Source organism: Apaloderma vittatum, unplaced genomic scaffold (genome assembly GCF_000703405.1).
Source record: "Apaloderma vittatum isolate BGI_N311 unplaced genomic scaffold, ASM70340v1 scaffold24448, whole genome shotgun sequence".
Taxonomy (NCBI): domain Eukaryota; kingdom Metazoa; phylum Chordata; class Aves; order Trogoniformes; family Trogonidae; genus Apaloderma; species Apaloderma vittatum.
In genome coordinates this window covers 2,375-15,824 of record NW_009731598.1, presented here as the reverse complement: position 1 = coordinate 15,824, position 13,450 = coordinate 2,375, and the positions used below count along the sequence as shown (strand labels likewise).

At 37.0% G+C, this 13,450-nt stretch overlaps 1 protein-coding gene across 1 annotated transcript; it reads right to left on the bottom strand.

Moving 5' to 3' along the window:
• Nucleotides 1-635: 635 nt before the first annotated feature.
• Nucleotides 636-10,883, bottom strand: MAP3K19 (mitogen-activated protein kinase kinase kinase 19). Its single transcript, XM_009875257.1, has 8 exons — nucleotides 10,844-10,883; nucleotides 10,214-10,298; nucleotides 9,175-9,416; nucleotides 8,536-8,579; nucleotides 4,480-6,876; nucleotides 3,168-3,317; nucleotides 2,266-2,963; nucleotides 636-702 (listed from the first exon to the last, which is right to left on the bottom strand). Exons 1-8 carry the CDS (start codon nucleotides 10,881-10,883, stop codon nucleotides 636-638), a joined length of 3,723 nt encoding a protein of 1,240 aa, XP_009873559.1.
• Between the last annotated feature and the right edge of the window lie 2,567 nt (nucleotides 10,884-13,450).

Sequence of the window (13,450 nt, the reverse complement as noted above, 5' to 3'; positions counted from 1 at the left end):
GTGCACCTGGGTATCTCTTGTCATTATCACAATCTTGTAGTAATATCGTACCTCACTAACAAAGGACTCATATGTAAAAATTAGGTGGTTTGTTTTTTTTTTTCACAAGCTAAAAATTAAAGGGCCCATCTAACTAAAGAAAAACTTCTGCACATTTCATGCAGGTATGGTTACGTGGGTTGGGGTTCCTACGGGATCATCACAGGCACATTTAATAACTCCACTACAAGTTTGAGTTTCCTGCAGAGCTCTCACAGCGCTTGCAGTTGCTGCAGTGTTTTCTGCCAGTGACACACGCGCCATGGGTTTTTACAGACAAATCAGCATTCCAGCTTACCTTGCCTCTCACATACTGGTGATGGTCAGGTGTGGGTTTTTTCCGCTTAAAGTCTCCCCAAATACAACAAAACGTGGCCCTGCATTCACCGCGAAGGACGGCCCACTCCAGTGAGCACAGACCTTGCAAAAACTGTTACTTTAATCAAACAGCTGGCTAGCAATAGGCTCCTTGTACACACTTGCTCTCCAGTAACTTCTGCTGTCACTGTTAAGTCCGGGTCCTTCTGATCTTTCTTCAAAAGTGGTTATTCTTTATGTGGAAAAGGTATACTTATTTGGCAAGAATTTTGAAAAATTCACTGGCTTCCTTTCACAAAGGGATGATCCAGCAACTGCAGAGCAGAAGGGCGTTGATGTTGATCTCTGCATTAAGGGTTTGAAAAATCAGTACATAAAATGAATATGGAAACCTGTGATGTAATTGTAAAATTCTAAAATTGTTTGCAAACTTAGCCTTTTTTTTTCCTCATTCTTCCAGTCATTACTCACTGTTAGTTGTTGGGGATTTTTTTTGTAAAGCTGGTAGAAAAGCAAGGAGGATTTATGGGAGAAGACTTGGAATTTCTGAATTATAACACTGAAATACTTTATTATTACAGAAATAATTCTTTGTTCCTCTAAATTCCTTGCAAAACTTTGACTAAGTCTGCTAATGCGGCTGTTTCAGGTAACCCAAAACTTTATTTAAGGAGGGTGACAACTCTTTGTTTGATCCTGCGTCAGTCAGGCTGTTGTCATCTCCAGTCAATGCCATGCACGTTAGGGAGCCCATATAGAGATAAGGATTCTAACTACAGTATTGGCTTGCTAGAGCCAAGGGCTTTGGGCTTTTACAACCCTCAATTTGCAGAAAAAAACAGGGGAATTATTAAAGGATACTGATTTCTTAAATAATAAACTAATGAGGAAGATGGGATAAAGGAGGCCTTTATATTTAGGCCGTGATGAAATCACACATTATAACTTTGCCATCAGGTCCATCCTGAGTTTTGAAAAGTTAAGTACTTATTTGAAAAGGTAAATGCTTTATATCTGTATGTTTCCTTCGGCCTAACAATACCTTCTACCTTTTAAACACCATTCACTGAGTCAAAATATATATGATGTAACTGTATACAGTCCACAATTTTTTTTTACAGAAACTGTAACCATACCATAACAAATCTAACCCAGGGATTAAAAATCAGGTTTTCCTGCCTCCAGGACCGCTGCCATACCCACTAAATAACATGCTTCTCTCTAGTGCTCAAATCTGGTCCTTAAAGGTATGTCAGAGGCTACTATTAATTCTACAAAGACTACGTGTAGAGGTTAGGAACTTGGCTCTTGAAACTGGTAGTTCATTTAAACACCTGGGACAAAGTTGATATTTAAAACAAACGCAAAAATAATTCTTATAATGGGTGAATGCTAATGTTTTGAGTTTTCTGTATAGAGAATTTTACATTTCAAGTAAGTATGTATTTCCCGGCCTGGCAGTGATAATAGATTTTTTTTCTATTGCAGAAGATAACAATTAAATGAAAGCTCTTTCATTTAGAATATCATCCTCAAAACAACTTGCCTGATATGGGCCATACTCAGCTATTGGAACAGTAAGGCCTAAAAAAACCCAACCAACTTAGCAAACATTTTGTCTAAAACTCAGTGGTGACATGTTTGTGCATGAAAATTACAGAGAAAGTAAATTATGAGTATAAGACCTAAAAAAGAATTTGTGAGGGTTTGTTTGGGTTTTTGTTAGAGAGAATAAAGCTCATTTATATATACTATTATTTAAAGGCTTTCCTGAAATGTTGAAAAATCTGTGCGTTTACAGTACAGTCATATTACCATGTAAGAGGTAACCTAAGCTCCCATCAGCAGTCTCTACAATACAAACTACCTGCAGTTTTCCTTTAATTTTTCAGTTAAAAATCTACATACCTGGTTAAGCACGCATGCACAAAATCTGCCGCGGTGCTGGAGAACCGGTCAGGTAGGGAAGGCATCAGCCCTCTGTGGGCCCCAATATAGAACATGGCAGCGATCCTGTCCATGGAAGCCAGCGGTGGCTTTCCTGTTGCCATCTCAAACACGGTGCAGCCAACGCTCCAGATGTCTGATTTCCTCCCATATCCTGATTCGTTTATAACTTCTGGCGCCATCCAGTAGGGAGTGCCATGCACAGACCTGAGCATCTCGCTCCGCGTGCCGCTGAGGCTTGCCCAAGCTAAACGCCTGGCACAGCCAAAGTCAATGAGCTTCACTATCCCGTTTGGCATGAGCATAACGTTATTGCCTTTGATATCTCTGTGCACCACACAGTTGTCATGTAAATATGCCACCCCTTGCAGAATTTGCCTTGTATATTTACAAATGACGATTTCTGGCAATGGACCAAAACGACTAATAATACTAGAAATTGAGCCGCCAGGAACAAACTCCATGAAAATGCTTAAAATGTTGTCTTCCAGACAAGTTCCTAAGTAAGTTACAATATTGACGTGCTTCAACGTCTTCAAAAGATCGACTTCCTCATGAAACTTCTGGTATTCCTTTTCTGTAGTGAGTCGATCTGACGTATCCAAAACAACCTGTTTTACAGCTATTAATTGTCCCTGACTTGTCAGGCCACAGTATACCTACAAAGAAATTAGCAGTTATTAAGATGAAACATGAAATAAAACTATTTACTCATCTCAAATAGTGTCTTTGTGTTTGTTATGTTTCATGTCTCATTGTAGAATCCAAAATATTTATCTGAATAGGACAACAGCCAGTCACAAGGTACGACATAGCTCAAAAACAGCCAGCGCATCTCTTAACAGAGTCAGACATGAACTTACCGTACCGTAGGCTCCCTTTCCAAGGACTTCACCTCTTGTCCACAAGATAGGATCTTTGTTAGTTAAACTGCTTCCCGGTAACTGAGTGGATTCCTCAGAGTTTAGCAGGTCACTTTCTTCATTTGATGCCAAAAAGGCTTTACTGTCTCTCTGCTTGAAAGATGATGCATCAGTGCGGGGAGAAAGCAGGGAGGAAAAGAAAGGTTTCACATTATCCTTACATTTTTTTATAAGGAGTAATTTTTATCCGGTATATATTTTCAAATACAGATTTTCAAATATATATATAAATATATATATATTGTTGCTCAGCTCATCGATACAAATTCTATACTGACTGTGTAAATATTTTCAAGTATATATCATGATAGTGCATAACCACAAGATTACGGCATGGCATCTTTTTCCATTGACAGGAAGACAGACAGAAGGAACACTTGAAAAAGCAGGATATACATCTGCTTACCACTCCTTTTTTCAGTCATGTAGGTACAGTCTGCTAAACTGAAGAGTGAATATAATATAACCCCAGTCTGATGAAAACAATCTGGACATCAGTTCACAAGAAGAGACTGCTTCAGAAATATGGTACTAATTATTCCATCTAGCTATAACTCTCTCTAGGAGAAGTGAGAATGGAGGTAGAATTGGCACCTGTGTCTGCAAGAGCATAAGGAAGTGTATCAATATGCAGTGAGAGAAATTTGTAATTTAAATAGACAAAAAGCAAACAGGACCAAGGAGAAGGTAGATAAGCACCTTAGTGGTGAAGGTTCTTAACTGACTTGGGGGCCACAATCTAAGCCTTCTGAGCTTGAAGTTTTGATTAAACACTTATTAAACAGTCTTAAGTCTGTCTGATAAGCCAATACTTGTAATTCACATCTGGAAAAGTATCTGGCTGCACTCAAGAGATTCAAGGAAATTGGCCTTTTGGATATGCAAGAACCGTTTGAAGTGATTGCTCACATGCTTTAGGTGTCAAGATCTCAAGACCTTTTTCCTTGCTCTAGCACCTTTTCATACATGCTCTTCAGTCAAAATAGCCTCTCTTTTCTACACACTATGAGGTCTCCATTTATATTGATCCATCATGTCAGATCTGAGGGCTATTCCTGTCATGTCTTAGGCCCATCTAGCTTGTGCCCTGACATGCACCCTCTCACATGGGTGTCCTCAGCTGAGCCCTGGAAGAGTCAGCAGGCAGCTGGCCCAAGGAAAAGAGATTTGATCATTACTAAACACACATCTCTCATCCAAGTGTTGAAGCATCACTCAAAGATGCTAGGAAGTTACAAGAAATTACTTTTACCTTCTCTAGAGCACTCTTTACTATTGTTCCATCTCCATTCATTATATTTTCCTCCTCTTTAGTATACATATTTTGCATTTTAGAACCTGTATGTTTTGTTCTTGAAGAGCTGATGTCTTTTTCTTCAAGCACCAGCAATTCTTCGGCCAGACAACAAAGCAACTCATCAGTCACATCCTTATCATCTGCCCAGGACGAAATGCTTTGACTCATCTGGAAACTGACACTTTTAACGTTTTTTGGCTGAGTCACAGAAGGCTGAGTCAATTCATTTGCCAAAACACTGTTCTGACACTCCAGTCTATCTGGAAAGTGCAATGCTTCACATTCATCTATGGACTTGAAGGAGGCCTGGTCAGATTCCAGGCCTTTGCAGCCATCCATATCCACCCTGCACCAGGGCACACAAATGTCCTGGTCTGTTGTTAGCAGACGGTTACTTAGTGCAACGCATTCTCTGTGCTCTTTATCACCAGACTGAAGATTCTGGCTACAGCTAGCAGCTCTCTGATGGCTGGATATATCCTGACTGTCGAAAGACTGCTCCAAAGACATTTCTTTAATTGCTGGTAAGTTTGAACTTGAAGAAAATTCATTCTTCTCACTTGTTTTTGAAAGCTCTTCTAAAAATGTAAGCTGATGATCTGTGTCTTCATGGAACAATGTCATGCTCCTTGAAGTGCTTATTTGAAAACCTGAATCAGAAGTGATTACATTATCTTGCTCCGTGTTGCTGTCACTCAACTCTGCACTTCTGTCCTTTGTAATGAAGCCTTTCTGCTTTTGTTTACCGTTAGGTATGGTCTTCTTTGGCTTAGAGTATATTCTCTTCTGAGTATTTCTTACTCGGCTGCTCTGTCTCACTTTAGTGCAGGTAGATCTGCAGGTGCCAGCAGTGCATCTCCCAGATGGAGCAGAACAAGTATCTCTATAAAATCTGTTCTCACGTTGATCAAGCTCACGCATGTGGGAATAGACAGGAGTTCCAAACATTTCATAAATACCTGGGCCTCCATCATTTGGATTTATTTTCTCAAACATGTCACTGTATTTCAGATCTACAAAATCTGAAGAAGACTGTGTATGTGGGAGAGAGGGTGGAGTAACAGGTTTCTTTGAGATAACTGAATTTTTGCAAGTGCAGGAGGAACTTTGCTTTTTAAGTTTCTGAGCACTCTGAGCAAAATGGTCTTTGTCTGCTCGAGGGGGTTTTTTTTGACGCTTCAGGGAAGTGTGATATTCCACGTGTGGTAGTTCCAAAGATGGAAAAATCTGACTCTTGGTATTACATTTTGTGGAAAGCTCATCAGAAACAACTGAGCCTTCAGACACCTTTATCTTGCTACTCATTTTGGATTTTGATGCATATTTATTTCTATTCATCTTTACTTTACTTTTGTCATTTTCTTTGCAAGCAAGAGTCTTGAAGCTCTGAGTAACATGAGGAGGCACGCTATGAATGACACTCTTTTTCACGGCAGGCTCTTTAGCAATGCATGGTTCCCTAGCTGGTTCTTGTTCAGAGAATGTAACATGAACAACAGGTACAAGCTCACTTTGGTGTTTTGAAGATGCTTCTGACATTGCTTCTCTTTCCATTTCACATTCAGAGAGATAAACATTACTTTCTGTCTGTTTTCCAGAAGGATCTTGCACTTCTACTCTGGGGGTTACCGCATCTACAGAATTATCTTCTAAGGCATAGTAGGCCCCTATCACTTCCTTTTTACACAGAGAATCTAGATCATAATTGTCAAGTACAAAATTTGCCCTCTCAGCATCTTCATGTGGTCTATAATCCTGTATCATCTCTGCAGCATTTCCTTCTTCTAGACCAGTTCTACAGGAATTCTCTGCTCTTCTTCCCTCATTGCCCACTCTCAAATCCATTGTACATGCTGTCTGAGCTGTAAATATCCTGCAGTTTATCAGATCATTACTTGAGCTCAAGGAGGGATGACTATCATCATACAAACTGGCTTGGGTCATCAGATCTACATTCTTACAACTCACTGAAAACTGGTACTTCACCTGGGCATTCTTTTCAGTATCAGTAGCTAAATCAGCTTCCCTCCATTTTAAATTGCCTTGAATTTCTTCTTTCTTGTTGCTAAGGTACTTATAGTAGTTACTCATGCTGAGGTAGTACAGGTCTTTCACTGGAGTGAACTTAGAAATCGTAGCCACAATCAGGTCTGATGACTTTTCAGCATTCATTTTTAACAGATTGTCTATCTGATACTGATAAAATTTAGTAACTGGTTTTATAGGCTGAGGAAGAGAGTTCATAATATTCAAAGTGTTTCCGATGTTGCTGCTTTCATTGACAATATTATCCTCTAGAGGAGCAAGATGAATTGTTCTTACAGGATGAAATGTCACCGGTGGCAAATGAAACTGTAATTTCCATAAAAACCATTAATAACGTGCTGTGCAACAGATATAGGTAAAATCTAATCACTAAGAGCAAAGTAGACTAAGAAAAAAAAAGCCACAACAGAAAAGGATTATTCTTTTATACATTTGCATACTCTTACCTAATATGAACAAGGACCCAACTGAGAGCTTATGGGTCGGGACTAAAGGGAGGGCAGGGAAAGGTGACGTTATCATGGGGGGGCCGGGACAGGCCCCGTGACCAGGAAGTCAAGAGTGGGTGAGGCCAGGAGCAGCCTCACAATCACAAGCCCTGGTCCTCATGGGGGACTCCCTCCCTTCCTCCTTCCCTTCCTGCCCCATGAATTGAAAGGTACCACACATCTTTGGAAGAGTACAGTTCTGAGAATTTGAGTACTTCGTTGTGATTATTCAGATGAACAGTGAGAATAATTTTCTGAAAATCATATTTCTGCTCTTTCTTTTATAGGAAATGGGAAAAAAAATAAGCTTGAATATACTGTATATTTTTATGCAAATGAATGAAACAGAAATAATCACACAGTCATATGCTCCAAGTGCTCATTTGCATGTCTACGTTCAACATCGGTTTGCAATCTGCAGGAAATTTTTGTTTGCATTCCAAGGGCAAACTGAGGTTTGAATGTGCCAGGAAAAGCAATGTGTGCTGGTTTGAAATTTACAGTTCTGAAGGCTTTGTCTAGTCTGCACAGCATTAATATGAATGCTCAGTTTATCCCAAATGACGTGTCTCTAGAAATCATCAGAGGCTAAGACAGGAAATAAAGCTGTATTAAATCACATTGAGGTCAGGTAAATTATTTTTCTTAAACATTTCCCTCCTTTTGAATTTTTTTTCCCATATCTGTTTTTACGATCTTCTGTTAGAGCTCCTGCTATTACTTTTATACTTTTTTCCCCCCACTCTTTTTCCTGAGAATGCTCTTACACTCTGTAGTGCATTCACTAACATATACAGCTGATTCAACGAGTCGGTTCGTTTGTACAAAGGGCTATTAATCAATATCCATAAAGATCCAGTTCTCTTTTTTCTAAATACAGTTTTGTAATTTTTAAGGTTCATGTGGTGTGAAGCACTGATAAATGTAAAATCGCTAGTTTGTTTGAAAGTATAGAAGTTTTGCCAGGAATCTTATTTACACCTATCACAAAACTTCATGTCAGGTTTGTTTAATCCTAAGACATTTTTTATGTGCTAACATAATAAATTTCAGCAATCATCTATTTTCAAGACTGTTCTTCAATTCAGCTTCAACTGTAAATTACCACTCAATACAAAAAATATATATTGTTTTTTATATTTGGCAAAACTAGACATCTAACCTGTTTAAGGTATAGGCTGCGTGTGCTTTAACTTAAATATTTCTATTTTAAAAGGTTTTATTTCTTTATGAACTTCTACTCCTTTACCTCCAAAAATCCCTGATGTAATACCTTACTGACAAATTGCTGATATACATCTGAAGATTTGCTATAAGATTTTATATAAAGTATATGTAAAAATACCTCCTATTCATCAAAAAAATGAAGACTAAGCAGAGAAAACTACCTATACTTCTTCTATGTTTGTATTTTTAAGGTTTTGAAAGCATATAACACTTTTAACAGTGTTCAGTTTTGCACATAATACCATCTTACCTCAGATCTCTTGCTCCTGGTTTTTAGCATTGTTACATTTAACCCTTAAAAATCAAAACAAATTAAATGTTAATTTGATGTTCTTATACTATAATTTTCATTTGTAAATTAACTTCAAGCTACAGGAATTGGAGGACTAAGACTCAGTCTGATGTGTGGCTGCAGGATTATGCTATAAATCTGCTATGCAGAAAAAAAATTGTAAGCTGAAATTTAATTACGACACTGAACTTCACAATTCCATTCTTTTTTAAGCAAATATTTCTACTCAATTTCAGATGCTTGCTAACTTTGATGTGGCTAATTAATATTGCCAGTATGAGGAAAAAACTGAAAGAGGTGCCATCATGGCCCCACTCCAGCTACACAGAATTACACTTTATATTTGTGGGCTCAGTTTCAGTACGCAGAATAATAGGAAAAGTGAAATCTGTTGTTGCTTCTCTGTCTCCTTTATTCTGCAAATACACACCCCTAAAAGAAGAGGACCAACAGAGCTGAAGTCTACTTTACATGAAGTCAAGCGGACATAAAGACAACTTAAAGTTTAAAGAAAAAGGACTTCTAATGCCTTGCCATCTAATCTGATAAGCAACATATAACTTTATTTAAAGCTGTTACTTTTAAAACTGAACTTACTTTGTTGTATTTGTGCTTTCATTATCTGAAAAGCATCTAAATCCACAAACGATTTTGAAATGTTAGCTTCCGGGCAGGAGGCCTGTAGCAGAAAGCTGAAGTCAAAGCCATGGCCTTCATTCTTTTTCTTCGGGAAGAAAGGTAAGTAAGTGTGATGTCTCATCTGTAATGCTAACTGATTTTTCCTGGAAAAATGTGCCACCTGTTGATCTGGCCATGGTCTGGATGGTGGTGCTATTTGACTAAAAGGCAAAAAACCCAAATAACTAAATACAGTGTGAAAACAAGTGGAAAGAGCCTACACAGTTCAAATAATCACATGACTGGAGAAAACCAAGAAGTCTGTAAGAATGTCAAATAATATTTTCTTTCTTTGTCTATCTGGGAAGTCATGGCTTTCCCTGGAAGCATCCGATTGCGATGCCAGAGGCTGACTACAACTGAGAATGAGTAAAAACAATATAAAACAAGAAAATGGGAACGGAGAAACATATTGTCCACCCTCTCCTTCTTGGCAAAAACTGATCGCTTCCAGTATGTATTTTCTATGATTCATCAGGAGAGGCTGTCAGAAGAATTCTGAAGACCAGATGTGCCTTTGTTATTTATAAAATATGCAATGGCCTGCCTGAAAGAAGAGAGGCTGTGCAGACAAGCCTCAGATTCTGTCACCTGGTTTCTGAAGGATGAAAAATCCAAATATAAATACTGTGTCTGAAAAGAGTTACAAAAATGTAGTCTAGGTTAATCTTAAAGGTATATGCAAGATAATAGTTTGCTTTTAATAAGACAAATGAAGACATAAAACCATATACATTTTTTTCATATTTTTTCATGTTGTACTGCATAATTTGTTCATCTAGTGCAATATCCTGCCTCCAGCAACAGCCAACAATCGACCATGGGAAGACAGAACCACTACTCAACATATATAGCTGTTTAGAACATCTGGCACTAAGCAAATCTTTTCCTGCTCATAGACCTCTACCAGCTTTGCCTCCATTTTTGCAAGTGCAAATTAAATATTAACACTACTCACCTGTTGTTTCCTAGAGCTTTGTATGACTGGTGCATTTCTTTCATAATATTATCTGCATTCTGAAGAGCAGCAACACTTCCACAGCCTGCAACAATATGTTAGTATTTGCATAAGAGCAACATAATTCACTGGCCAGTAACACAGTGCAAATGGAGTTATTTTTGGACATTAAAATATTATTATAAAGAAATACTGGAAGTAACTATCAGAAAAAAAGAACATATTTCATTGGACTGAAATATGTATGACCTATACATACTTCCTATTATAATTTTTGGAAATGTGAATGCATAAATCCAAATTTTTTTTAGTTATTTAGGTAAGTGTATTAATTCAATGTACTATAAAAGCAAAGAACTTCAAAAAAAAAATCCAGTTACATCTTCTATTTCAGTAAATAGAAATACAGATAAATATTGACAGAAACTCTACAAAAGGAAATAGGAAACCAATTTAAACCAAAACAAATCTCAGCATTTTTGAAAGGTAAAAAATAACTCCAAGTTTGACTTCAAATTTTATCTGGTTGTTTTGCTTTGATAAGTAGCCAAATTTCAAGTTAACATTGTCCTTTTTCTTCTTCAGATCCCACGTGCTACACTTTATACGTATAAACTTTGGTTAGACTACCTTCTTTGCTTCTCCTCTTATTTTGTTGGTTGTCAGACATACTGTCGTTAAATGTATTAAGGTCCGGAAACCTGAAAAAAATGCTCTGTTAATTGATTTTCAATTCACATCTACAAAGCAGTATTCTAAACTTGATTATTTCAGAGCCATGAGACAAAACTAACATTTTAAAAGTACTTGAAATTATTAAAAATGTTAACATCCAATGAAATTATTACTAATTTAACATCCAATGCCCAGTACTGTGAATACATAGAACTAAACAATCCAGACACAGTTTTTATTGCCAAAACCTCAATGTTTACTATGTTGAATAAGACATGAAAGCTGTCAGCATTATTTTCATCTTTACTGTCAGACCAGTAAGGTCGACACTTCACATTTGGGAGATAATTGCATTTTTTAGCATATTACTGAGGAATCAAACCTGAATTAAATGTACACCTTTCTCTACTTGGTCAAAACTATCTCTCAGCAAAAGAGGTTCAACGTCCAAAACCTTCTGAGCACAGAGTAGCTTTTACATTGCAGCTTCAACAGATCTCTTTGATAACTAATTCCAAAGAAACATGAAGTCAGATGGAATCTTTCTATAAATTTCAGAGAAGTATAGAATTTACTTTGTAAATATTTTTTGAAGTATCTTAAGAGGTAATTATCCCACAATACAGTCCAGTTTTAAGCATCTATTCAAACTTAGATGGGTGTTTTTTCTACAGAGCCCGTGCAGCCAGACTGATTTGATTGAAAACATTAACAAAAGTCTCACTGGCACCAAAAAAGAATAAATTTCATGCTTTATCTCAGACCTATTATAAGTTCGTAAATACATGAATGGCAATGAATTATCTCTGAATGTTTACAAAGGTAAATTTTTTAGGTATTTAAAAACTGTGCACATTAAAAAAATAACAGACACTATATTATTGCCTTTTTTGGTTGCCATTGAATTTCTGTGACCCATGCCAGGCATCTGACTGAATTTGATAAAAACAAGATTCACTAGCTGAGACAGAGCTATCCTGTTAACTTCTTAGCAGTAAACTTTTGTTTTGCATTGTCAGAAACAGTATCTTAACTATGACTGTACTTTTCTGTGAGCACCTTAGTACCTCTGCATGTTTAGAAAAATGTATTATTCAAATTGCACTACGCTTATAAAACCAAAACAACTTAAAGCTTACACTAAATTAGTATTACAAACTTTTTTAATTCCTGGTTGTTGAAAAACATAACAGTAGCTCGAGGAAATTAACAGAGCTATCCATGTACCATCTATCAGAGCTATCCATATACATTTGGCACCACCAACTGTTGGCCTTCCATGAGCGTATATGAGCTCTCTATACCTATATGAGAGGCTCAAAAGAGCTTTGATTTCTTTACAGATGAATTTTCCAACCGTGAATCATTCCAGACTTTCTACATTTAGCCCTTATCCGGGGATAAACTACAGCAGTTGCTCTATCACACAGTGACCCCTCCTCAGCAGAGAAGGGGGATCAGGAAAAGGAGAGGGGACCCATGGGTTGAAATGAAAAGGAATTTCATGAAACAGCAAAACTGATATTAATATTAATGCTAATATAAAGTGTACAAAGTTGCACTGTATACTTTAGCTGCAGTGGAATTCAGTACTACAGTTCTTGCAGAAAAGAACTTGCTTGTGGAAACTCTGACATCCAGCAGCCTCGTTACTGGCTTTAGTGGGACTGAGACCTCACAGCAGTTGGGATCTCAAAGCACACACCCCTGAGGCAGAGTGCGTAGATTCTTTTCTCACATCTGGCACGGATGCTTGCATCATCTTACAAAGCTATCTTAAGCCTATAAATCCTTTTTAACATAGAAAGAAAATATGTTCATTATCTAAAAGTGTAAAGTTTTTCAATATATTAGTGCCTTGGTGAATATTTATTGTTGAGATTGTTTCCAGAAATAACACACAGTATGTATTTTGAATTAATTGTACTGTTAATTTAAAACTTTTTGTCTACTGTATCTGTATTTATAATGGTAGCTGATCTAAAAGGTGTTTATGAAGAAAATAGTATCTTTTTGGTAAAAAACCCCTCATAGTTGTTGAAAAACACTGATAAGATTAAAAATATTGCATAACCACTATATACGTGCTATGAAATTAAGCTGATTTAGAACTTAATTGTATGATTGCCTCAAAGAAAGATACATTTTTTAGAAAAGTACATTGATGTTTTTTATATCCATAGACAGGGATAACTATGAAAACTAGGGCACCTAGTGGCTCTTATGTTGCCAATTTCTTTCCAAAATTTTATTTTCTCTTTGCTCTTTTCCTCACACACATTTTTACTTCACTGCTTGTCCTTACACCACTCAACTCAATAAAATACTCGATTTTTTACATCTTCTACATCTAGTAGCACATAATGTTTTCAACATTCATTATAGATTTTATTACAGTTATGCCTAACAACAATTTTGGGTACTACCCCTAGAAATCTTTTATTTTTCCCTTTAGTTCTGTCATAGGTGCCTATTCTTAATTTATTTAAAAATATATCCTTTTTTTCCTTTGCAGCTGAACTCAGTGTCCACTGTAGTACTACTAATGTGTATGGAACAACC